The sequence below is a fragment of the Delphinapterus leucas genome, chromosome 1 (assembly GCF_059928025.1).
Source record: "Delphinapterus leucas isolate spDelLeu-1000000601 "Yukka" chromosome 1, BTC_Dleu_Yukka2, whole genome shotgun sequence".
Classification (NCBI taxonomy): domain Eukaryota; kingdom Metazoa; phylum Chordata; class Mammalia; order Artiodactyla; family Monodontidae; genus Delphinapterus; species Delphinapterus leucas.
In genome coordinates, this window is record NC_143129.1 from 171,463,824 (window position 1) to 171,490,504 (window position 26,681).

General features: G+C 38.9%; 1 protein-coding gene across 7 annotated transcripts in view; it reads right to left on the reverse strand.

Moving 5' to 3' along the window:
* Positions 1 to 1,159: 1,159 nt before the first annotated feature.
* The window catches only part of SRRM1 (serine and arginine repetitive matrix 1), a 32,179-nt gene continuing 6,657 nt past the window's right edge, over positions 1,160 to 26,681 (reverse strand). For 2 of the 7 annotated variants that reach the window (XM_089898842.1, XM_089898864.1), the window contains 13 exons: positions 25,556 to 25,755; positions 24,892 to 25,090; positions 24,483 to 24,602; positions 21,776 to 22,050; positions 16,585 to 16,665; positions 15,994 to 16,080; positions 14,541 to 14,685; positions 14,131 to 14,172; positions 10,435 to 10,545; positions 7,763 to 8,227; positions 6,992 to 7,187; positions 5,186 to 5,395; positions 1,160 to 4,749 (listed from right to left, as the gene is read on the reverse strand). In XM_089898842.1, coding sequence (XP_089754968.1) covers positions 4,645 to 4,749; positions 5,186 to 5,395; positions 6,992 to 7,187; positions 7,763 to 8,227; positions 10,435 to 10,545; positions 14,131 to 14,172; positions 14,541 to 14,685; positions 15,994 to 16,080; positions 16,585 to 16,665; positions 21,776 to 22,050; positions 24,483 to 24,602; positions 24,892 to 25,090; positions 25,556 to 25,755 — 2,236 coding nt within the window. In that variant the 3' untranslated portion in view covers positions 1,160 to 4,644. The remainder of the gene's footprint in view (positions 4,750 to 5,185; positions 5,396 to 6,991; positions 7,188 to 7,762; positions 8,228 to 10,434; positions 10,546 to 14,130; positions 14,173 to 14,540; positions 14,686 to 15,993; positions 16,081 to 16,584; positions 16,666 to 21,775; positions 22,051 to 24,482; positions 24,603 to 24,891; positions 25,091 to 25,555; positions 25,756 to 26,681) is intronic. The other 5 variants (XM_089898862.1, XM_089898855.1, XM_089898851.1 and 2 more) reach the window with 5 other exon arrangements.

Below are 26,681 nucleotides of genomic sequence, written 5' to 3' on the forward strand. Positions count from 1 at the left end.
CAGAAATATTCTCATACAAATGTGTTTAATATGGCACTGAACTATATGTAAAATAGATAACTGATGGGGACCTACTGTGTAGTGCAGGGAACTCTACTCAGTGCTCCGCGGTGGCCTATATGGGAAGGGAATCTGGAAAAGAGCGGAGACATGTATTTGTGTGGCAGATTCGCTTTGCTATGCACCCTGGAACTGACACAACATTGTAAATCCATTATACCCAATTAAAAAAAAATGGCATTGGGGCTTCCCTGGTGGCACAGTGGTTGAGGGTCCACCTGCCGATGCAGGGGACACGGGTTCGTGCCCCGGTCCGGGAAGATCCCACGTGCCGCAGAGCGGTTAGGCCCGTGAGCCATGGCCGCTGAGCCTGTGCGTCCGGAGCCTGTGCTCCGCAACAGGAGAGGCCACAACAGTGAGAGGCCCGCGTACCGCAAAAAAAAAAAAAAAGGCATTGAAGTCTGGCAGCACATGAAAAGATGCTCAACATCATTAGCCGTCAGGGAAATGCAAATCAAACCATAATGAGATACTAGTCCACACCCACTAGGATAGTTATTATCAACATGACAGATAACATGTGCTGGCAAGGATGTGGAGAAATAATAACCCTCATACACTGCTAGTAAGAAGTTCGGAGAGTGTAGCTGCTTTGGAAAATAGCCTAGCAGTTTCTTAAAAAGTTAAGTATGACCCAGCAATCCCACTCCTAGGTATATACACCCGAGAGAACATATGCCCACATAAAAACTTGTATGCCGAATGTTCATAGCAGCTTTATTCATAAGAGCTGGAAAGTGGAAACAGCTCAAATGGGCAACTGATGAATGGATAAACAAAATACGGCATATCCATATAAGGGAACACCACTCAGCAATTAAAAAAAAAATGAAGTACCATGGATGAACCTTAAACACATATTAAATGATAGAAGCCAGACACAAAAGCCCACATACTGTATGATTCCAGTGAAATGTCCAGAATAAACAAATCTATAGACAGAAAGTAGTTGCCAGGAGCTGGGGCTGATGGGACTGTCAGTAGAATGGAAAGTGACTGCTAATGGGCAGTTTCTTTTTAGGGTGACCAAAATATTCTTGAATAGGTAGTCGTGATGGGTGCATAACCTTGTGAATATACTAAATACCACTGCACTGCACACTTTAAAATGGTGAATTTTATTAAAAAGAAAAAATTACATTAAATAGGGCTATGATTAATTAAAATCCTTTTTAGACATCCAAACTAAAATTTACCATAGTTACTAGAATGACCACATATTATGTTAGCTAAGAAAACGGAACCTCTTTGTACTATCATTGCTTTATACGTATTAACTAACACACTTAACTCTTCAAAAACAACTCTGAAGTAGATTCCACCATTATTTAACTCGGAGAGAAGAAATGGCAGCACTTAGAGGCCAAGTAACTTGACCAAGGTCACACCGTAGAAAGCTATGCTAGAAACCCTGGTCTACCAAACTCTATGTTCTTGTCCACTCCAAATTGTTCGCATGTGTTTTACCCCCAGTGGGCAAATACCAGAGAGCAGCAATCACCATGTCTTCATTTTCTTTACCTCAAGCCCTAGTAGTGCCTTGCAAGTACAGAGGCAATGACGGTCAATTAAACTTATTTACTCATCTGTTCATCAAGGATTTGTGCTTCTACGATGTACCAGGCATTGGGGACACAGTCACATACAAGACCAAGTTCCTAAGGACCAAAAACATCATCTCAGGTGGTAATAATTGCTATAGATGAAAACAGAGGAGACGAAGTTAGGGAAGCCTGTCTGAAGAAAACAGAGTAAACATGTCAGATCCGGCAGTGAAGACAAAGGCCCCGAGAGAGGTTTAAAGGAAGGGCAAGGAGGTAGGTATGGCTTGAGGAGACTGAGGAGTAGAGATGAAGGTGCCAAACTAGGTGCTACTGGGTCTTGCAGGCCAGAGTAAGAAATTTGGATTTTACTCTGAAGCAGAAAAAAGTAGCTGAGGGTTTTGAGCGGTACTATCATGACAGGCTGCTGGGAACAGAATGGCCTTGTGTGCATGAGGACTGGAGGGTGGACAATGCTGCCACTGACAGTATCAACTCAATTTTGAGTAAATGACAGTGACACGTACTGAATGGGACAGATAAATCAGAGGATATGTTCAATTCGGTATGCCTTTCAGACATCCAAATGAAGCTATTAACTAGGTAGCTCGATAGAGGTCCAGGTCAGGGAGTCTAGACGGGAAAGAACTTTGACACACAAAAAGACATTTAAGGGACTAGGGATTCAGTGTCCTTGGTGGCATTCCCTACAAACTCCATCACTTCACGTTTCAAAGGATCCACTAGAGATGAAAGAGCTACTGAGGTAGGAGGAAAACTAGCGCAGCATCTAGAAGGTAAACCAGTGTTGCCCCCTAGAACCCAAGAGAAGGAAGTGTGTCGACAAAGGAGTGAAGGACTGAGTCAACTCCTGCCAAGAGGGCTAGTAAAGGATGGAGAATTGATCGCTCATTTTGGCAAAATGGAAGTTACTGCTAACCTTAACAAGCAGTTCAGTCAAGTGGAGGAATGAAAGCGTGTTGAATAAATGGGACAAGTGAATAAATGGATTGAATGAGTGAATGGCTAGATAGATTCCAAGTACCCCAGTGATGTTCATTGGTTTGTTCATACTGAAAGCGGTAAATCAGCTGCAACCATCTTAGAAACCGGATATTCTGGGGACTTCCCTGGCAGTCCAGTGGTTAAGACTCCACGTTTCCAATTCAGGGGGCACAGGTTCGATCCCTGGCTGGGGAACTAAGAACCCACATGCTCAGTGGCCAAAAAACAAACAAAAAACAAGCACAAACTGGATATTCTGTGCATTTCCTACATCACAGAATTACAAAGTCAAAAGGAAGGCATGTGGAAGATCCCTGAAAGCTCTAAGTTGCCGCAGACACATGTAAGATTCTATCAATGGTGGAGAGTCACTCTAGATACCTTAGTTCAGTCGCTACAAAAGCAGCTTCATTAATAAGCTTTTGCCTTGTTACAAATCACTCTAAAAACCCACCTGTAAAAATAGCCCCTCTATGTCCATATCCTTTAGATAAAAAACTGCCCACTAAGTTTTCCTGAAATTAAGACATGTAGGCATTTTCCTTCTTTTTGCTTCAACTGCCAGAAACTATAATCAAATTAACTGCCTATGTGACAACTTGCTAAGCTTAGATTCACTTGCCAAAAATTCCTTCTTTCTTATGAATGTTGTTGTTTTACCTTATACAATGTTATCAACTCCCAAGTTTCCTCAAATTATATTGCTCATACCACACCACACCACACACACACACCCCAATAGAGGAAGGTTGCTCCAGTCATTTCTTAACCTTCGTTCGCTTCCTGGAATGTGCCAGGCTTCTTCTGTCTTGGGGTGTACAGATACTGTTTGCTCTGCCTGAAACTCTTCCCCTATGCCTGGCTGACTAGCCCATTATATGTGTTGCAATCTCACTGTGTGCTTTCCCTTCATGGCATTTATCACATTAATTACTAAAATAAAGATGGTAAGACAATTTCATCACCTCGTATTTCCCTTGTCTAATCCTCACTCTGCCAAAGGTGCCAAGGGGGTAAAGGCACTGTAAGATTTCTAAGGTAGGTTTCCTGCCGTATTGAGATGGGTAAGTAAAAGTGAGTGGCCAACATTTTTAAATTTAGAAATTTATTGTTTAATCCACAAGCTTTATATAGCTTTAGTTTAAAAAAAAACAAAAAAAAAACCCAACAAAAACAAAACAAAAACAGTGAAAACAAGACACTATTTCAAAGTCTGGGCCCTTCCAGCTTTCCAAATACAAGAGCTCTGAAAGTTGTATATACCAATCGGAAGAACAAGACAAAATTATGAATGGAGCCATGACGTTTCATAAAACAAAATTTTATGTAACTGAAGGATCCTTCCTGGGACTAGTTAACTGCCTTTACAAAAAATAAAAATAAACAGAACAGAGTGAAATTCCAGTGTTCCAAATCAACTTGTTACACATCAATATAAACCCACAGTGTCCTGGCAAACAACATGCTTTCATTTTCTGTCTCATCCTAGAGCTCGAATCCTGATTCATTTCAGCAGAGACTCCACAGGCAACAGGAAAGATTGTGGCATTAAAATATTCATTTATACTTTTGTGGTAGTTCAACAGTGGTCTTATTTCTGGGAAAGCTTGCAAAAACCATACAAGGTTGGAAGCGTCATAACTTAAATGGGTGCTAAGACTCAAATGAGAAAAAGGAAAAAAGAAAGAAAAAGTAGAAAGAAAAACCTCTGGGAATAGACAGGGGCATTTAATGGAACCATAAGAATGCCAACAATATTTAAACCCCCTTTTTTAAAAAGGGGATTTTTTTTTTTTTTTGGCTTAAAATATTTCACTCTAAATGAATTTATGTCAGCTGTCAATGAAAGAATGTCACTAATACACTGTGGACACCTTTTGCAATGTAAATCCATGCCCTTTTTTTTTACATGGTGAACTTCAACCTAGCAATTATTACAACAAATGTTATAGTCTAAAGCTCAAACACATTTTTAGCAATTTTGAAACTGAATTGCGTACAAACCAAATAAAATTTACATCATAACAAACATTTCCACCTAGGACTGTGGGGACACTTGAGCCTTCCGCATTGATCTCAGGGCCTTTTCACGCAGGTGCTTTTCTAAGTCATCAAGGTTATCTTCAGCCTCACTTTCAGTCTCCTGAAAAAAAAATATATATAAAAAAAAAACGCCAAAAAGGTCACATCGTTAAATCTTGAGACACCGGTGGGAGATGCTGAGCACAGAGAAAAAGAAAACTGTTGTGATGTGTGCACAACTCCATGGGTACACAAAAACCATAAAATCACTACACTTTAAATTATATAAAACCACTACACTTTAAATGGGTGAAGTCTATGGTATATTTAATTATATTGAATTTCTTTTAAAAAATATACATTAAGCTTTCTGGATGCCATTCATATTCTTATCGTTAGCCTTCGCAAATTCCTGCTCTTGGTAGGTGGTCACAGAGAAACCGATCAGAAAAGAGTTAACAGCTGAGCATCCAATTATTAGAAAAAAATTACTTAGCTACTTCTCAATACCAAATGATTCAGCCATCTGTACAAACTGTAAGAGTGTTCGTAAATACCTTCTTAGGCTCTGGCTCTGCCTCTGGTTCTTCCTGTGCTGACGCGGTTGTGGGAGCAGCAATGGCTGCAGCGGTCACAGGAGCTGCAGCAGCTGCAGCTACAGCCTTTTCCTTCTTGTGTTTTTTGTGCTTCTTGTGCTTCTTATCCTTTTTGTGTTTCTTGTCCTTCTTTTTCTTCTTTTTCTTTCCACCTCCTTCTGGGTCTGAATTCTAGAAATCCAGAAAACCCAAAGCAATAAAATCAACCTGTCCAACTAAACATTTTATTTCTTCAAGGGAGTAAGCAACTGGACTAATCTCAGGATTTCATACGGCTTCAGGGGGGAAAGAAGAGCCAGGGCCAATCACCACTAAGAAAAGTACTCCTAAAAGATGGGAACCACCACTGAAAGCAAAGACTTCCAAGAGTTGAAACAGACCTTGAAGATAAATGATTTTTTAAAAATTTCCCCAACTAACTTCACATTAAACCAGGCCTCCCAACCACAAGCTATGAATCAGGTCTCCAAGACTGGCCTGAGGCAGGGTCTACCTCCATATGTAAGGAAAAGCACCATGTGCAACAGGAAGAAAAGTCTCTGAACTCAACTAGACCTGATTAGAATTCTGGTTCCTGAACCTATTAAACTAGTTGACCTCAAATTGCCTGACGTGTTCTGAGGCCTTTTTGTCAACCCAAAATGGGTATAACAATCCTTGATAAAGCTGTTACAAAAGTTAAATGGGAATATCTGTAAATCACCCACAATACCAGCCTAACATGTAGGCTTTTAATAGCTATTATCCTAAATACAAGTGTGTATGAATGCCACATCTCTAATCACTGTCTGATCTATCTCTAGAATGTGGGTACATTGTTCTCCACCACATATATTCCAAATTTAAGCAAAGGGTAGGCTCTGCTATAATTGCATCTAGTCTATAATTTTTAAATCTCACACTTCTAAGCAATTACTTAAAATTCCTCAATCCATTTAGTCAGTCTGCACAATAATTCAAGCCTATGAAGATGGACATCCACCACTGATTTTATACAATACAGAAACCTGCCATGATTAGATTAATGAATCACAAAGAAAACAGTTTAAGCTGTGATATTTTAATATCCCAATGATATATGAGCTTGACAATGTAAAAACAAGAGTGTTATTCTTATCTATGTAGCTTGCCAAAGATAAGGCTATATGGGACAACAAAGTACTTTCCACTCCATCTAACATTTCACAAGTTGTGAGGTTCATTTTTTATTATAGAAATAATGTATTTACACTGTAGGAAAAAATAAGACCATTAAGATGTAAAGAAGAAAAATTAAGATCACGCATCATTCTCCTTCTAACATATAACCACCGTCGACATTTTGGTATCTTCTTGTGATAAAGTGTATTTTTTCTATATAAAAATGTAATCAGACTAATAGACATGATCTAAGATTGAAATTTTTACTGATTGTGACCATAACTATCCCAAAACCTGTCAAACACTAGAGAAAACAGCAGAAACGCTAAACTATTTTTCTCCTAGATAACAGAATCAAGGGTAATCTTTTTCTGTTTTTCTAAATTGTCTATATAATCCAATCTTCACCACCAAGATAACAGTATTAGACGTATCACAAATCAGTGGACGTCTAGAGTACTAAGCATGGACTGTGATGCAAACACCACCACTTAACTTGTGCCTCCTTTTGAAGTCCATCTGAACCATAGAAAGTAATGCTCCTCTGAACTACAAAAGACAAAAAATTCTCTCCTTCCAAGTGACCACGTATAATTATAAAAGATGTCCAAAACAGGGCAGACATACCCTTGCCGGTGATGGGCTTGGTGTTGGGCTTTTAGCCTTTTTAACCGGTACCGCTGGTGACCAGTTGGTAGAGGGTGACTGAGACTGGACAGGGGATGGAGGTGCTGGGGGTTTTTTAGCTGCTGGCTCAGGAGATCCCGAGACAGATCGGGAAGATGAGACCCTCCTTACCGACTGAGGGCTTGGTGAGGCAGCTCTAGAAACAGAGGGAAAAAATAAAACATTTAATATCCAAAAGCACAGATCCTTCTTTCTTAAGAGAAAACAACCAACTACCATTATACAACCAGATAATGAACTTTAAGTATTTCACAGCACTTAGTCTGCTGGTTGATTATACTAACACTTATCAAATTTTTACCACCTAAGTCTCCCGGAGAGTAGTTCAAGCTCCACAATCTATCCATTCTGTTACTGATTCTTCCTGTATGAAATTAGTAATGCCAGTTCCTATATTTAAGACTGCTTTTATCAGTCTTACACAGACATGCAAGAAATATCCTATGCATCACTTCAGAGCTAGGTTTGGAAACAGGCTCAATAAGCCTGATATCCCTAAGAACCAAGTAAAATCCTATGGCATTTAGCTTATACCATGAGGAACTATCCTGAAAACAGAAAGGATCTACGAATAGGACCTAGAATTTGCCTTAAAGTTTGTATTCACAGCTAGTCTTTTCTGTGATTTCTCAGTTGGGGGGCGGGGGGCTTCCAAGCATAAAGAGCTATGCAAGTTAGTGTTCCTAACCAAAAAGGATAAAATATTTTTACTTTTTTATCTTTTTGGGTTCCGGAGTCCTGGAGACTCTCCTAATGGGCCTAGAACTTGGAGATGGGGACAGCCTTCTTTGGGGTGATGACGATGCTCCTCTTCGAACAGCTGGAGGGCTTGAGGAGGTCTGAGGAGCTCGAGGCCGTGGTGAGGGCGAATGCCGTTTGTTTGGTTGTGGTGACCGGGCCTCCCGGGTAGATCGGCTCGGGGAAGACCCTTTCCGATGCTTTGATGACAACGAAGGCGAACGTCTCTTGGTGACTGGGGAGCTTCTTTGTTTGGGAGGTGGCGAATGGGAGACCCGACGCTTTGGTGGTGGAGACGGTGATGGCCTTCGTTTAGGAGGGGGAGGGGGTGAAGCCGTTCTTCTCTTTGGAGGTGGAGAAGGAGAATATCTCCTCTGTATTGGAGGAGAGTATCTTCTTGGGGAAGGTGAGCGACGACGTGGGGGAGGAGAAGGAGTCCTAGGAAAAATAAACGGTCCAACAGAGTAGAAACAGAATGCAAAGAAAACTATGTACTTATAGAGCACCACACAGAGACAGAATATTTCTAAGTGGAAATGTCATGCGTTTAAACTCATTTAAGGTAACAACAACAAAAAAAATCACTTAGTAAATTCCTGTTTATCCTAGATGACTACAAATAGGTCATTGTGATTAATGGAGAAATTTAGTTTTCAGACTGAATTCAAATTTGTCAAAAGTCATTTAGCATGGGCTTCCCTGGTGGCACAGTGGTTAAGAGTCCGCCTGCCGATGCAGGGGACACAGGTTCGTGCCCTGGTCCGGGAAGATCCCACGTGCCGCAGAGCGGTTAGGCCCGTAAGCCATGGCCGCTGAGCCTGTGCATCCGGAGCCTGTGCTCCGCAACAGGAGAGGCCACAACAGTGAGAGGCCCGCGTACCACAAAAAAAAAAAAAAAAAAGTCATTTACACAATCCATATAAAATCAACTTAATATTTTTTGAGAAGAGAACCTGGCATTGCTCTAAGGAAACTGAAAATCCATTATCACTATGTAGCAACTAGATAACTACATTAGCAAGACTCTATTGACTGTGTTCAACTTGAACTCAGGAAGTCTGTGCTTTAAAGAGCTCTCCTGTGTAGGGGGTACCCTCTCTAAACTGGTTTGGACTCTGAATTAATAATTAGCATTCACTTGCACAGCTTTAAAAGGCATCTCTACCCTGCCCCCACCAAGACAGACTTACTTACATTTTTTGTGCGTCAAAACAGTATTCAATGGAAGTCTACTGCTAAGCAGAACGCATCCCTGTCAAAGTCTCAACTTGGCCTTCCTCTTAATGCTTAATCCCTACATAACCCTAACTTGCCTCTCAGGAATTAAACCTCAATAAAACATTTAGTTCCAATTGCCTGATTTTCTCCTGAAACATTCAGACCTTGAGCTCAAAATATTTTCCTGCCTAAAAATCAGCTTTGGGATAGGCCATACATTGGGCAACACCGTAGGGTTTTCCATTTTGCCCTCATATTTAATAACTCTGAACCCCCATTTCCTCACCTGAAAAATGGGAATACCAAGCAAGATCATCTTGAGGAGACATGAAGTACATAAAACATCTACCACTTTACCTGCCACATAATGGCCATTCAGGAGTTGTAGCAGCAACTATACCGCTCGATAATGTGTTTGAGCAATGCTCTTAAAATTTTTTCCCCCTAACTTTTATTTTGAAATCATTTTTGATTTACAGAAGAGTTGCAAAAATAGTGGAGACTTTCCACTTAACATCCCATATAACTACAGAAAAATTACCAAAACTATGAAATTAACCTTGGTATTAACTAAAATACTAATGTCACCCCAGTTTTCTCTACTAATGTCCTTTTTCTGTTCCAGGTTCCAAAAATCAGGATCCTACATTGCGTTTAGTTGTCACGTGTCCTTAGTTTCTGCCAATTTGTAACTGCTCCTCAGTCTCTCTCTCCCTCTCATGATTGACAGTTTTTTGAAGTTACTTTGTAAAATGGCTTTCAATTTGGGTTTGTCTGACAGGGTCAACGCTCTGTGTCCAAAGATCCAGTATCCACAAATTCAACCAACCATGGATCGAAAATATTTGAAGAGAAAAAAAATTCAGAAAGTTCCGAAAAGCAAAACTTAACTCCCCACTATAAAGTTAATATTTTTTCCCTCTGTAATCACTAGTGATCCTGCCTTTTAATTTAACATCTTTATTGATATGTGGTTCACAAATCATAAAATTCACCCATTTGAAGTGTGCATTTCAATTGTTTTAGTATACAGTTGACCCTTGAACATGGGTTTCTTGAACTCCATGGGTCCATTTATATGTGGATTTTTTTAAATACGTATTGCAGTACTACACAATGTAAAGTTATACTCAGATTTTCAACTGTGTGGAGGGTCGGTGCCCCTAACTCCTCTCCTTGCTCAAGGGTCAACTATATTCACAGTGTTCAACCATCATGACTCCCCATTCCCATCCCACCCTAGGCACCATTTATCTAATAACTCTCTATCTCTACAGATTCGTGTGTTCTGGACTTTTCATGTAGATGGAATTGTATACTATGTGGTATTTTGTAAACAGCTGTGCATGCCACTCGAATAAAATATTTCAATCACAAAGATTCAAAGTTGCTCCCTTTAGCTCCCACTAGCCTACGTGATAAAGTACCTGCGTCGTGGTGGTGGTGTGGGAGACCTGCGTCGACGAGGCGGAGGAGCAGGAGAAGGAGAACGTCGCCTTCTGGCAGGCGGTGGGGAGGGGCTTCTCCTCCGTCTACCACTAAACCAAAGAAGAATTATAGTTGATTCAGAGTCAGTAACATTTATAACTAAGTGATCAAGACGATTTAGTTTCAATCATTGTCAACCCAAAGTGCAGCAGCTGTCACTCTATCCCTCAAAGCAGTGTTTTTCAAACTATAGTGTAGTTAGTCAAGACCCTGGGTGAGAACCAGGATTTAAAAAAAAAGGAAAGAAAGAAAGGAAGAAAAGAAAAAGGAAATCAAAGTGCTTTAACTTGTGGTAAGGGTAAATTTTCTATTGTGAAATTTTTGTTTCTGTATATAAATATGCAGTCTGAGTCATGACATAAAACATTCTTAACATGACGCAAGGTGAAAAAAGTCTGAAAACACTGCCTTAGAGCATTGCTTTTTAACTAGAATGTCCATCAGAAACAGCTTGGAAGCTTATTTGAAATTTGTGTTCACCAGGTTTGGGCTATGGTCTAGCCAGTATATGTTTAAAAAGGTTCTTCAAGTGATTTTTGATTCCTTGTTAGGAACAACTGTTCTAAAGCCTAGAAAAATACAACGTTCAAATACAGATATTTAAAATTTAAGGCCCAAAGTCTGGGTGTCACTGCTCCAAGTTCTTGATTTTTTAAAAAGTATGTTCCCACAGTTCAACAGTTGCAAACTATTAACTAAAAACACTACCCCAAAGACAAAGGACCAAAGCTGTCTGAGCACTAAAGCCACTGGGAGCAATGTGGTTAAAATATAGATAAGAATCACAGACCTTAACTCTGAGCTGTTAGGCATTTAACCAATTAACACAAAAAGCACACCTGAAAAATACAGTTATAGTCAACTGGACTAACTCATAGTAGTCCCCCAGCAGATATACTAAAATAAATACCAAGCCAGTTCGACACCTACCGGCCAAGTCTGTGTATACAAAGAAGTCAAATAATAACAATTAACCTTTAAACCACGTGGGGAGCTTGGGCTTCTGTGCTGGCAGATTCAATCAACCGAGGATCGTGCAGTACTATAATATGCATTTATTGTAAAAAAAAAAAAAAAAAAAAAGCCATGTGCGTGTAAGTGGAGTCGCACAATTCAAACGCATGTTGTTCAAGGGTCAACTGTAATTAGTTCTAAATTTCTTGTCCAGTACAGGATTGATGCTTCCTGTGAATCTGGAAGTATTTTCTAAAGTTTACTAGTCTTGATTCCCCATTAAAACTAAGGAGAGTTCATTAACAGAACAATGAAAATTCTGACATTCATTAGTAAATTTAATTTTTAATTTAAATTTGCTTATGCCCTGTGGGGACTAAGACCTCACTCTGAACAGATTTAAAATATGAACTACAGGACAGATAAGATTCAGATGAAATGTAGACACCAAACTATTAATTACAAGAAAGAACTGTAAAGGAGAAGCCACTTTACTAGCAAGGCTAATCTGAGAATTACGGGACCTAGAGAAACAGGGTGGACTACTGTTTCAACAGGTAATGAAGATTTCAAACGGGAAAAGACATTTGGGTTTTGACTCAAAAAAGAAAAACAAAGGTTTACACTCGCAAACTTTGAGGGTGAGATGATACAAAGCAGAACTCCCAATGTGTTATCAGTAGGTGTAATAGCAAGAGAGGCTATTACTGTTGATTATGTGGCTTCTCTTTTAAAATATTCTCATAAAAAAATTTTAACTCAGATTAGAATCTATTATAATACATTAATGACCTAAGATATTTATTCTGTGCCTCAGTTTCATTTGTAAAATGAAAGGCTTGGAATAACTAAAAGGTCCCTTTCAGTGATGACCTTCAATGTCCTGTTTCCATGTAAGAAAAAAACCAAAAAGAGAATAAGAATAAAACCATAACCTAAAAAGAAAAAAACAAAACAAAACAAACTAGCATACTTAAAGGAACTACAAGAAAAATTTGATAATCACTTATAACTGGCATCTTGACACCCGATGGCTCTATGACCTAAAGGCTAGTTTCTTACCTGAGCTGATATGGCATACATATCAGGGGTTTAAAAGAAGAGGAAGAAGTAGAAGGCGGCGGCTAAACATGTTCTAGTTACTCTGAATACTAGTGCCAACTCGCCTTCAACTGTGTGTAGAAGTTGTTGAGTACAGAGGTCTCCCCCCACCCAAACTGCACGAGAACCAGTTTCAATAAGCCTCAAAACATGAAGTAGCCCTCCGCCCTCAAGTATGTAGGAATACAAAAGTCTTATAAGGACAAAGACAGCTTGCAATCTCTGCAGTGACCTCTTCAGAATCACCTCACTTCACTAGTCAGGCTGGTAATGAAGACAAGAAGTTATAGATGCAACAACTATCTTTTTATACTAAGTATGATCAATACACCATTCACTGTTAAGGAAAGAGTGTTCAATACCCAAAGACACATGTTTAGAAGCATGAAAAATGCTGCATTTTTCAATCTTTAAACTTTATATATGAAATATTCAAAGCCAGGCTGTATTTCCCTTCTTAAGAATACATACTGAAGTGCGATCCCAAACACTTCTTTCTCCATCTCCAAATCCTAGAGACTTGATGGCAATCTCTAACATCATTATCCATAACCGGCCGGGGGTGGGGGGCGCGGAATCTTACCACTAACCTGATTTTGTAAAGCAATTTTTTGGCTGCTGTACTAGCAATTTTACAGAAACCTGGAGTAATCACAGTTGGGAACAGAATACCTTTGTACCTAAATTTTTTTTAAGGTTTCTGTTTTTTCTTGTCAAGTAAGTTACTTCCACAGCACAAACACACCGTTTTGCTCCATCATATACACTGCCAACTGGTTCCAAAGAACCTTTCCAAGAAAACACTCTTATTAATTAGTGAGACTACTTAAAACAACACAGCTTCAAAACCTGATCTATAAAGAGAACAATGTGAACATTTCAGGAAGGATACTTAGAAATTTAGTGACAGCAAAGACCTCAGAAAGCAGAAGACTAGCAAAGACAGTACAATGTCATGGTGAAATGGTATAAAGTCAATGGCACAGGTCTAAGATCTGGTTTTGTCACTCTGTAACCCTAAGAAACTCACTTACTACTTCTGAGCCCCTGTTTTCTCACTTATGAGATACGCCTGAATTAGAGATTTCTATGTATCACCTGGCTCTAAAATATTCTGGCCTTAGGGTCACAAAGACCCTGATGACCAAACAGTTTCCAAAAGGATATGCAACTTACCTTTCTACTGTAGGAAACACTGAACAGGGCCAAAGCCTCAGTCATTTTTTAATCTTTTAAATGTTTCTCCCATGTTTTTCTTGCCTTCCCTATAGTCACCACAAAGTCTGTTCCCACTAAATCTAAGGAGCTATTATTACTGTCCTATCTCTTGGAAAGACCTCAAAAAACAGAAGACTAACAAATACACTGTCTCTAAATTCAAATGATGCTCTAAAATGAACACTGTGTATGTTTTTATCATTATTTTGATGTGTAAGAAAATATAATCAAACCAAAACAATTGAGGAACTTCTCCACAGTCATACCCTGTAAACGTCAGAATGGGATGTTACCTAAACAGTAAATTAAGTCACTCAAACTTTGACATGTAATCCTAATTTACAAAATAGCATCTAACCAACCTTTTAGTCACTGGCGATTGCCATCGCTTTCCCATCTGCATCCTGAGAGCAGTGGAAAAAAACAAATGTCAAGAATTCCATTCACCAAATTAATTACTTCAATGGAGTTAAGTATCACTAATGGAGATATATTTTTTTAGATATTCAAACATGGTCGGGAGTTAATGCTATGATTTAACTGGTCTATTCTAGTCATGCCCATGTTCGACATGCTGGTACAAAACTTACTAAGTTCTCATTAAATAGTAATGACCACGGAACAAAGAAAACCCAAATACCCCCCAAATCTGACCATCTCCTACTGTGAGTTCTTGAAAGCAAGGAGTTAAGCAAATTCCAAATAAGCCCACAGCCCATCCCTTAAGTTATGAAGTTTTATCACAACTACAGAACACCACTGAAGACATTACCGAGGGGAAGTCTCTTTCTGGCGCTTTCGAGGTGATGGAGAGGCACTCCGGGAAGGGGAATGTCTCCGCCGCCTGCCTACCTCACCATTCTTCACGTGGGACCTTTTGGGTCGCTCATCTTCTGAGGAAGAGGAGGAGCCAGAATCTATAATTACACAATAAACAAAAATTTACATCAGGTCTATGCTTAAGAGTCTATCTACGTTTTTGGAATCTAAGCAGATGGAGTGCCCAAATTAGCAAATCAAGTCCACTAATATAAGCAAGCACATATACAGGCATCAGTTCTGAAAAAAGGTAATATCGATATGTGCTTAATGACTTGAAAGTCAAGCATACATAAATATACGTTATTATATAATTACATTATGCAAATCATTTCCACAGAACAATCCAACAAGACAGTGTCCCTTATAAATCTAGTGATCTTCCAGATAACTAAGTAAAGCTTAAAAAGCATCTCAAGCATTATTTAATTCTTGTTACTCTATGTACTTTTAAGGCTACTGTAAGTCTTACTAGCATTTGAATAATTTACTTCATATCCCTATTATTTATCAAACAAACAAAATGTATGTGACATTTCCTACAGGCCTGGTAACAGTCAAGAACTGCAAAGAGAAACACTTCATTTGTACATGGTTTCCTTAACTTAAAATAACTAAACAAGTCCCAAATACCAAAAAATATCCAAAACTTACATGCATTTTCAAACACTTCCATGATTAACCTCATCTTAAAGAGTTGCAAAAGCTGTATGGCTTTTAACTGGCTTAATGTCACTGTGGGATGCTTTGGTTTCCATTTTTATAAATGAAAAGCAAAGGTAGTGCCTAGACTCAGTCACAAATACCAACTAAGCGAATAAAACCAGGATATCTGGTTTAAAAATCAGGTTTCTGCGTACGTACTTTTTAATTCAGAAGTTCCCCTCCTAATTACTATTTTACAGATATACTCACATAAGCACAAACACACAAAAAAACTAGAAATAACCTAAATGTCCAAATAGGCGAGTGGCTCAACAGATGACAGCATATTATCAAAATTTTAAAAATGCTGCAGCTGGTAAATAAATGAGGTAGATCCTTAAGAATTAACAGGGAAAGATGTCTAGCTATAGTAGGTTAAATAGGCAGGCAATATAATCTACAGTTTGAGCCTGTGGGTTTTTTTGTTTTTTTTTTTTTAAACCACAGATACTTATACATGCACAGAAATTTTCTGAATAAAAGCTTTGGGGAGTAAGACAGGGTTGAGGAAAGAAATATACTTTTCCAATTTCTATTCCTGTTTTAACTATTGTACTAACACTTCCTCCTAACATATTTATACACAGGCACAAAAATATTTCTCCTAAGTATTGATACATTCACTACACTTTCGGGTATTTTTATCTCAAGTATTTTTATTAGGATATGCAGAAAGAAAAAAATGTAACCAGTGTCCATACCAGAGGAAGACTGCTGGTTCTGTCGTCTGTATTGGCGTCTCTGCTGCACAGAATCTGCTGCAGCCATTTTGCCACCTTTATCTTCTTCTGAAAGATGGATGCATTTAGAAAGTGTTTCTTTAGTCATGCATACAGAAAATGTAACATATTTGAACTGGGAAATGGTCTCCTAAACCTTTATCTGGTTGGGTCAAGCAATACAGCTACTCTTTTTTAATAAAGGAAGAGCTTAAAATGCCAATTTAAATGCTAACTTAGACTATCTTCACTAAATATAATAAAAATAAACTTATTTACGCATTTGTGACAGTTCGGTCTGCATGCCAAGCACTTTATAAACATTATTTCAGTTAACAACCAAAGACCTAAAGCATGGTACTGTTATCTGCATTTCAGAGATGAAAAAAAAAAAAGTAGAGGCTCAGATAAATTATTAAAACAAACAAAAAGTAGTTAGTGGAGCTGGGGATTCAAACAGGCCGGTATGACTTCAAAGTCCTAGCTCTTAACCATTAAGCCATATCGTATAATTAATCTTTAACCAGAATCTAATTCAGCTTAAAAAAAACAAAACAAACAAAAAACACTTACCTGATTCAGATAACTCTACTTTTCTAGGCTTGGGTGCTGGTGAAGGGGACTCTCTTTTCTCAGTACCTTTATGTTTTGTCACTAAAAATAAGGGGAAGAAAAACCCCACTTACATACATACAAAAACAAAACAAAAAGCAACACATCTTCTTAACAGTACAAAAAGAAGTGTGACTATTCTCATAAATAATTTACTGACAATTAAAAAGTTCCTATAAGCCCCTGTTATCATTACCTGAAGTAGAAGCAAGAATTTGTAAATGTTTGGTGAAAAGCCTCAGAAAGTTCTACAATGATTTTCCAATTTTCAAACTTTCAGATTCTCCCAAGAGAAACTTTAAGAGAAATTGGGAGCTGCTGTTTCTGAGTAGAACAAGCTCTATGCTATGCATAACATTCAGCTCAGTAAAGTAAACCTCTGTGTGCTACCCTACAACCTAAAACACACACTCTTAACTACAAAGACCTCATTAACATAAGACCTTTTAAGCACCCCCTACAGGTTGGTCCAGAAAAGTAATGAAGATGATATATGATAAATGATAAATGACATAAGATCTGATGAAATTTTCAGAGAAAAGTATCTGGTCTGGAGAAGAGGAACAAATTAGTCACCTAAGAGGCCGAAGGCTTTTGATGTAGAGTATAACCTTCACAATAGCATGAGGGACTTAAACTACCTGTAAAAAAGTAGACCTTCACAACGGTAAAAATATTAAATGCTAAGGCTAGAGGATCCTTTCCAAAGATTAAAAAAAATAAAAAATAAATAACCTCAACTGAAGTCATGCGGGTAATTGAAATGGACTAGGATCTGAACACAAGACACTATTTCTATACCTATGGCACAGGAGTTAATTTCTAACAATTACTATCTCTGTCTACATTATCCATCCCATTGCTTCAACTAATGTCAAAAGTATATACACATGGGCTTCCCTGGTGGTGCAGTGGTAGAGAGTCTGCCTGCCGATGCAGGGGACACGGGTTCGTGCCCCGGTCCAGGGGGATCCCACATGCCGCGGAGCGGCTGGGCCCGTGAGCCATGGCCGCTGAGCCTGCGCGTCCGGAGCCTGTGCTCCGCAACGGGAGAGGCCACAACAGTGAGAGGCCCACGTACCACACACACACACACAAAAGTATATACACAGATAATCATTAATCTTACCCTAGATTAACCTGAAACATTATTTGAGACCATTCCTCTAAGAACTAGACTTGAAAACAATATGATCCCCTCAGTACCCTTACACCTGTTTCTGTTTAATTAAAGCAATTAACATGGAATGTTTAACCTAGAATTTAGATACATTTCATTTAACAGACACTCATTCAGAATACTGTAAAGGCTTATTCTAAGGGGCAGTAATTTAGCAATCTAATCATTTTTGCTGAAGTAATCCAACTGAAGAATTTACCACTATACTTTTAAAATACCAGCATTTTATTAATTCTACCTAATAAGCCTTTTGGACAAATCACTGGATTGGGTAAAGAATCCAGTGACTAGTTAATCTAGTGATTATCTAATTATCATGAAATATAGTAGCAAGACTGCATTTAAAACTTGTATTTTAGGGCTTCCCTGGTGGCGCAGTGCTTAAGAATCCACCTGCCAATGCACGGGACACAGGTTCGAGCCCTGGTCCAGGAAGATCCCACATGCCACGGAGCAACTAAGCCCGTGCGCCACAACTACTGAGCCTGTGCTCTAGACCCTGTGAGCCACAACTACTGAAGCCCGCACACCTAGAGCCCATGGTCTGCAATGAGAAACCACCGCAATGAAGAGTAGCCCCTGCTCGCCGCAACTAGAGAAAAGCCCGCGCACACCAACAAAGACCCAATGCAGCCAAAAAAGACCAACCAAACAAAAAAAACTTGTATTTTAAGAAATTCAAAGACATGAAATAGAAATGCCTTTAAATTTTAAGGATTCAAAGCTATTTTTGGGGTCAGTACTCTTCATTTTTAAGTGTCAGTTAATCTTCAATTCTTGAAAAAATATTATAGGCATCTAGCCATAAACCCAAACGTCAAAGTACCACCTTAGAGAACTGGGTTCCAAAATGTGTTTGGGAGCTGGATGTTTGGATGCCAGAATGCATTTCCCCCTGAGAAACATTACAAATGTGGTTATGTTTGCTATATAGTGGTCAAATACCTATTTAGTAAATAATACAATTGAACTACAACATTACATTTTTTCCCCACAGAAACTTGTATTTGGAGTTTTATCCTGATCTAATCTCTCAATAATGGCTTGGGTACAAGTCTTAAGTCATTGTTGATATAATCAGCATTAAACAAGTATCCATTATATACCCCCTACTCTGGTTTAATAAGACTGACTGAATCATAGCATTATTAATATCATACATGTTTCATCAATGTTTGCCTGTCTAGATAAAATTTTCACAGCTTATTTTTATTAAAAATTTTATTTTTATGTTAATGTTGTTTCATTTTTAGTATTTAAGGGGCAAAATCATTCTAAAATGACGTCTGAAATCTCCCAAGTCAATTGAAAAACCAGAATTTTAAATTTACTTCAATAGTCCTATTAATCATTAACCTTGCAGACTTGCTCAAAAGATCACTTGTAAAGATAAGTCACTCTGTGACCAGAATTAGTAAAATAATCCGTAAGTATCTACAGAGCACATTCATATGGTTATGTTATCTAACTCAAAATTATTACCACCACCATATGTATAGATCCCCTGTAAACATACTTCATTAAATATACTCCACTGATTTCAAAGCACTGTTTTATGTACTAAGATAATGCCAATTTAACTATGACATGCCACCAATTACAAAATGCGTCCTGAGGACTCTTTCAGATGAGAATGCATATTATACTCCAAATAATTTACCTCTAATTCTCCAAAATACTTTTCCTGCCTCCCTCCCACTCCATTCACCCACTATTAACAGCAGAACCTTAAAGCCCTGATTGATGACTACCCCACGAAACACAAAAGTAAAATCTATCACACTTCAATGTTATCAATGCTTTTATTAGCAATGGAGACTGCAAGAAAGGAATTTCTGAAATCATACTACCCGGTACAGAAGCTGAAAAACTTTACCCTGCCTTCTATTTCCCTCCTTTAGCAATCAAAACAGGCATGTGGGGGTAGGAAAGTTGGGAAAGTGTACATTTCTGAACTGGGAATGAGAACCCAAATTCTAGTCCTGGATGGCTGACCTTGACCAATTCACTTAACCTGAGAACCTATGACAACCTCTGAAGTCTTTCCTAGCTCTGAAATTTCATCACAGAGGGTTGGGATCGTTTTACTATAAAAAGCTATTTATCTCCAAGTAGTTACAACCAATATTCAGCCTCAGTGGACAAAATGCAGGCTCTCACTACACTACCCACAGTCAATCTCTTTGGCTGGGTTTTGTTTGGACATGGAAGACCTGTCCCATAAGCCACAGGAACGTTACTGGCCCTTTGTCTTCCACCTTGACTTCTCTCCTATGTACATATCCACTGTGACTTGTTTCCAGGAAAGCAGCAGCCCACTCTTCCCGACAACATATCAAGACACAAGAGGTTGGAATCTGTGCAGACCCTAACAAAGGTTAACAAGTAATTCTTAACAATCAACCTATTTAACAAGGATTCAGTCCTCTGCTCAGGTACTTTTATTACCCTTTGGCTATGTGATGTAAACAGAAAAATCATAATCTGATGTGTTTTTGCAAAGTAACAGATGGGAACATTCAAATTATTATTTTACTAGAGAACTTTCTGGCTCCAGACAAAGGAAAGAAGTATTCAGAAGTGCAAAAACTTCACAGGAAAAGAAAAAATAGGTTAGGACAACAGGCATCAGATTTGGACACGGTGAATGGAAACTATTTTGAACAAAGTAATATGGGACATGATATTATGAAAATAAGTGATCGTAAGACAACCCTCCCATACTTATATCTGAACCTGTAAGACCTAAAGGTTTCTCTATTATTATCCAGTTGCCTAAGTCTAAAGAGCCAATTCAACAAAAATGACCACATAATATTTGTTATCAGCAAATTAACCTGTTAAGGTTCAGAAAATAATTTGTACATTACTCTTTACAAATTACCATCATCTGTCAGGTCCCCCCTCACTCTGATAGCTTGTCTATACCTCACAGTAACAGATCAAAAAAGCAAAATTTGCCTTTCTAGAACTGCCACACTGCAAGGTTGTGGGGCCAGTGGGTGGTGATAGGGTGGACACAAGTGAAGCAGCAGGGTGCTGATTAGAAATCCTGCTCTCACCAACTTCATAAAACCATAGTCAAGATTTTGCCTGAAGTATCCCCGATTTCTTCATTTATAATCTGAAAATTTAAATGTGATCAGAGCAACCCCAGTATGTATTAATCTACAGAATGCTCCTTAACATCCAATTACTATAACAGTTCTTTTAAGATCTCCCCTCCCCCAATACTCACTTATCACGCTGTGTATATCATTCCAGTCCTAAGCACCAAAGGCCCAATTCAAATGGATACCATAGTTTTTCTCCGTGTATATTTAATGCTAAAGAAACAAACCCCAATGGACCACAACCTTCATTCAGACTAACATGGCATTCTACTTGCCTGGTAGGATCACAGATCATAAATTCCTCAGAAATCAATCCGCATAATAAAGCAAGGACAATACTCAGAAGAACCCTGCCTAGGGCCTAAATTAAAAAAACAAATCAGCTTTTAGGAGGACACCACGTCCCTCCCTAGGAAGTACAATGTGGCCAAGAAAGAAATAAAACAGAATATGAAGTCCTCAAATAAGATATCAAACAAAAAATCTGCAGGGTAAAAAAAAAAAAGTTAACCGGTGTCATAGTAATAAAAAGATCCCTTACCATGACAACACAAACTTCGGTAAGCTACCCCAACTCAAACAGCCCACGGCTGGTTAACAGTACACTTCACCTACTCAATGCCAGAGGGTACTGCTAAAAACAAAACACTTTTACATGTAAACTCCATTTCAACAAACAACAAGAACTTAAAGCAGGAAAGAAAAGGTGAGCTTCTAAGCAAATTTATAAAAAACATGACATACAAATATTACCCAGCAACTTCATACTTTGAAGGGAGTAGGGGATAGCAACAACTGACTAGGTATTTTGTGGCCAAATGAAGAACGAACATATTGTTTTTATGTGCTTGATTTTTACCTTTACCTGAAGTTCTCCCTGGAGAGACAGAAACACGACTTTTCCTCGTACGGTTTGACTGCTGGGGTGTCGGGGAATGACGAGTTTTTGGTGGTGGAGTTGCTGGAGGTGATGGCCTGTGCCTTCGCCTCGGAGGACTTGCTGAAGGAGATAACCTACGAGTTTTTCGAGGGGGGCTGGATGTCCTCTTTGGAGGCTTCTTTGGCGGTGACCGGGAACGAGATGAAGAAGAGGACGAGCTACTCCCGGACAAGGATGCCGATGAACGCCTTCTTCTGTGGAATAAAGTACTCATGTTCATTAACTGCATACTTACAGAAAATGACCTTACAGGCATGTACAGTTTACACAACAATACAGCTATTTTTATCCAACTTTTGAGTTTATGTAGCTAAGCACACAAATGAGGTTTTTTTTTAAATGTGAAACAAAACCATAACCTAGGACAGGAAACAGCTAGTTCTGAGACTAACTAAATAACTTATTCTGATAAATGCTTCTGAGTTGTCTTTCCAGTAGTTATAAAATATGTCAAGTGCTATAAGAGAATAACTAACCAGTCTCTTCCCTCCTTAGGAATAACATGAGTGCTTCGGAGTTTGCATACAAAATTTGGGTGGCGAAGTATTTTTTTCATTTAATAACACAATGTCATGCAACCTTTATGTTGCATTTTTTAAAAAAACGTGCAAGATTAGGAATTCATTTAGCTACATAAACTTAGAAGCAGGGGACTCTCGAATTCTGCGGCAAAATTTGTGGTAAGTTCTGTTGCAATTATGTGTACCTGCAGAATTCACCTTTGGCGGAAGAATTCCTGAGAACCTGAAAAAAAGAAACCCTACCTTAAGTGTGAGATAAAAACTGGCTGAAAGGGAATCTTACACAATCTGCAAATTATCTTGACTGGTAAATGGCTCAGTAAGCAATTAAAACAGGCTGCTTGCAAAACTCCAATATAAGAAGTAGCTGTTTCCACTGATCTTATGCTAGAAAGCACCAGTATTACTTTTTCTCCAAAGGAGAAACAATCAATTTTAGAAAAGTGTGATGCCTAAATTGACTGACCATTTACATCTTCAGTCTCAGTTATCGGTAGTAACATCAATTCCGTAATTTTTAGCATTAGTTATAAAAAATGGTTCAATATACCTTGACAAGCCCTCCCCAAAGAAAAATATCTTGTTTGGTTTTGCTTTATTTTGGCCACACCACATGGCTTGTGGGATCTCAGTTCCCCGACCAGGGACAGAACCCGGGCCACAGCAGTGAAAGTGCCAAATCCTAACGACTAGACCACCAGGGAATTCCCGAAAAGTATCTTTTTTAAAAATATGGGACTCTAGGGGCTTCCCTGGTGGCGCAGTGGTTGGGGGTCTGCCTGCTGATGCGGGGGACGCGGGTTCGTGCCCCGGTCCGGGAGGATCCCGCGTGTCGCAGAGCGGCTGGGCCCGTGGGCCGTGGCAGCTGAGCCTGCGTGTCCGGAGCCTGTGCTCCACAGCGGGAGGGGCCGCAGCGGTGAGAGGCCCGCGTTCCGCAAAAAAAAAAAAGGGACTCTGAAAAACCTCAGACTGCAGAAACAAAATTACGGACCTTACTGCTTCCCCTCTTTTATTTCCAAGTTGATTTGGTTCCTTGAAAATACCTTATAGACTCAAAACACAAAATATTCTGTCCTAAGTATAATCTGAAGCACAACCACTAGTTCCTTCCAAAAAACAGGTGAAATGCATCATAAAGCACGCACAGGGGCTTCCCTGGTGGCGCAGTGGTTGAGAGTCCGCCTGCCAATGCAGGGGACACGGGTTCGTGTCCCGGTCCAGGAAGATCCCACATGCCGCGGAGCGGCTGGGCCTGTGAGCCATGGCCGCTGAGCCTGCGTGTCCGGAGCCTGTGCTCCACAACGGGAGAGGCCACAACAACAGTGAGAGGCCCGCATACAGCAAAAAAAAAAAAAAAAAAGAACGCACAAAACTCTGCTACCAGTGCACCATGCCTCCACTTAGGGCAGATGTTGCAACAGTCTTTTTGTTAAAAGTTATAGATCCTAACATTTTACCTTATGCTAATTTAAAAATGATTTTTAAAAAAGAACACTGGTATTGACAGAGTGACTTTTATGCCCAGTCTCTTCAAAAATAGATACCAAACTGCTAATAACGGTGAAATCTATGGAATGGGATTGTGGGTAATTTTCAATTCATCTCATTTCTGTTTGAATTGTTTACAATAACTACTCTTCTTTAATGTGAAAAAGACACATTAAGAAAGGTATAATGCAAATGGGTTATTTTAATACTGGTAAAGCACTTTACTGGCTCTGTAGTCATCTATATTCAGAAACTAGTGGTAATTAAAAGCCAAAGGGAGAAGGTGGCTAATTCCCTTACTTGATAGGATTTCTTGGTAGGGTCTGAAGTGATAAAGATTATTAACACAAATAACTGGTAAGATTAACACAAATTCACCAATAATTTGTTTTTTATTTTCCAACACTAGACTAGTGTTATCACTGCACAAATAACAGCATTACATCTCAAATGAGGTATCTCTTATTAAGACATTACCTATTATTACTCATGAGTTCTTTTTTTCCAGGGGAGCACTAATTCAAAGATTAGCCTAAAACAAACATGGTGTACTTTTGTACATCTGACAATTTCAAACTGAAAGAAACCAAAAAAACAAAAAACCCCAAAACTCTCACCGTCTCACTGGAGATCTACTCCTTCTATGCCTTGGTGGAGGAGGCATTCGTCTCGGTGGAGTTCTTCTTCGAGGAGATGGCCGTCTTCTTGGGCTTGGCCGCCTTCTAGGTGAGTATGATCTGCCATAACAGAATTAGAATCTGAGTAAATCATGAGCAAGGAATGAATTCCTTAACATAGTTTTCTCAACAGCTACATTTAAAAAATGGATCTCAAGGGACATAATTTTCTACTTGTGTAGAGATTTTCAATGGAACCTAGAAAGTGTCCCTAAATTGTTGCTGGAAATCCAAAGTGTAACATTTGTGCTAAATGTTTTCCACAGCTTTGATATAATTTACCTAATTCTACCTAGGAGAGTAGCACATAAAATCTAAGATCTATGCAGATCTTAAAGCCACTACTCACCTTGATCGGGATCTATGGCGCCTTCTCGGTCGAGTATGAGAAGGAGAGCGAGAACGTGTCCGGGATCTTGACTTGGAACGCGACCGAGATCTTGGTCGGGTCTTCTCCTTTTCCTTTTCCTTTTTGGAGTTTTTCTCCGGAGAAGGTTCTTTAGGCTCTGGTACTGGTTCAGGCTTGGGAACTTTCAGGATGTCACTGTGTGGGGGGAAAAAAAGCTTATTTTGTGCCTTTTCTATTCAGACTCCTAAGTCTTAATACAGTAATATAAAAAAGCTGTTTCTTTAAAAAGTTTTCAAACTCCATGAAGACATCTAGAAAGATATATACACATCAGTGAAATCCAGTGAACTAACAATTCTAATCACATACATTTTTTTAAAAGTGCAAAGCTGTCCATAATAGTGGGGGAAAAAACGGCAAGTTATAGTATATAAAATATCTGAAGCAACACAACCAACAGATAGCAGTGGTCACCTTTGGGTCATCTTACTTATACTCCCCTATACAATCTGAATTTCTTTTCAACAAGCCAACTTTATAATTTAAAAAATCTACAAGTAAAACAAGTAAGTATTTTTTTAACACACAGGTATCATATTTACGGTCACTTAATAACAGCCTAAAATTGTGATATTTATAAATGAATTTTTATGTACTTGCCTAGTAGAAGTGGCCTCTTGTACTGAAGGTTCTTTTACTTTCACTGATGGCTCTGGGAGCTCTGGAGTTTTTTCCTTCTTCTCTGGAGCAGGGGAAGGACTCCGGCTCTTGGTTCTGTGACGGGGAGATCGAGAATGACTGCGCTTTCTCTCTCTCCTGACAGGGGAAGATCGTCTTCTAGGGGAAGGAGATCTGGATTTGCGTCTAGGATGAAAGCAATTTTTTTTCAGGTTTTTTGAATAACGTGGACTGGGGAAGACGGTCAAAAGGAGAAGTGAGATTAATCTTTTTAATTACACTATTATTGTTTATATCTGAGAAGTTCCTTATGGAAATAAGATATCCTATCACACTTACTTAATAGGGAAAGGGCCAAGAGAAAACCAGAAAAACAAGCAAATGAAGGATAACAACATTCTCCAGTATACCAGTTATAACAGAGGAACACATTGACGTAGGACTCTAAATTTAGGTTCTCAATCATTCCCAGAGATGAGAAGACCAAAGAACAACTTTTCAGAGGAAGCAAATGCATAAAAGGAAGGAAATATATAATAGTAAGTCAAACCTTAAAAAAACAGAGTTTAGGTGCAGACAGATCCCACCAGAGTTCATCAGGTAGAGTCTAGGTATTCCAGAAAAAATGACTAGTGCAATTAAAGCAAAATGTTCTTCAGAAGAGGATAAATATATCAAACTTGCATAAGATAGCTTTTTTGGAAGAGAAGCTCCCTTTCCATTTCAATAATAGTTTCCCTAACCTGAAGTAAAACAGTAGACCTGGTTCATCAACAAACAGTTATCATTATGATTTGTGCATAACTCTAGAAATACTGCTTCCCTGATAAGCAGCTTTTAATATCAAGTATATAAAGGGGACAAAGATATTACCTCCTCTCTTTACTAATTCCAGCACATTTATGAAGAAATTAGCAGAACCCTAAAAATGAAAAGCCTAATGGAATTCTCACCACAAATATAAAGCTGAACTGTGGAGCTGAAAATGGGAACCTAACCACAATCTCAATGGAAGGAAGAAGAAAGCAAATATCTGTTTTGGGTTCAGCACAACCATCTAAGAAACGCAGAACAGGGAATTAGGTAAGTACAATAGGAAGGGCTAGTGGGTA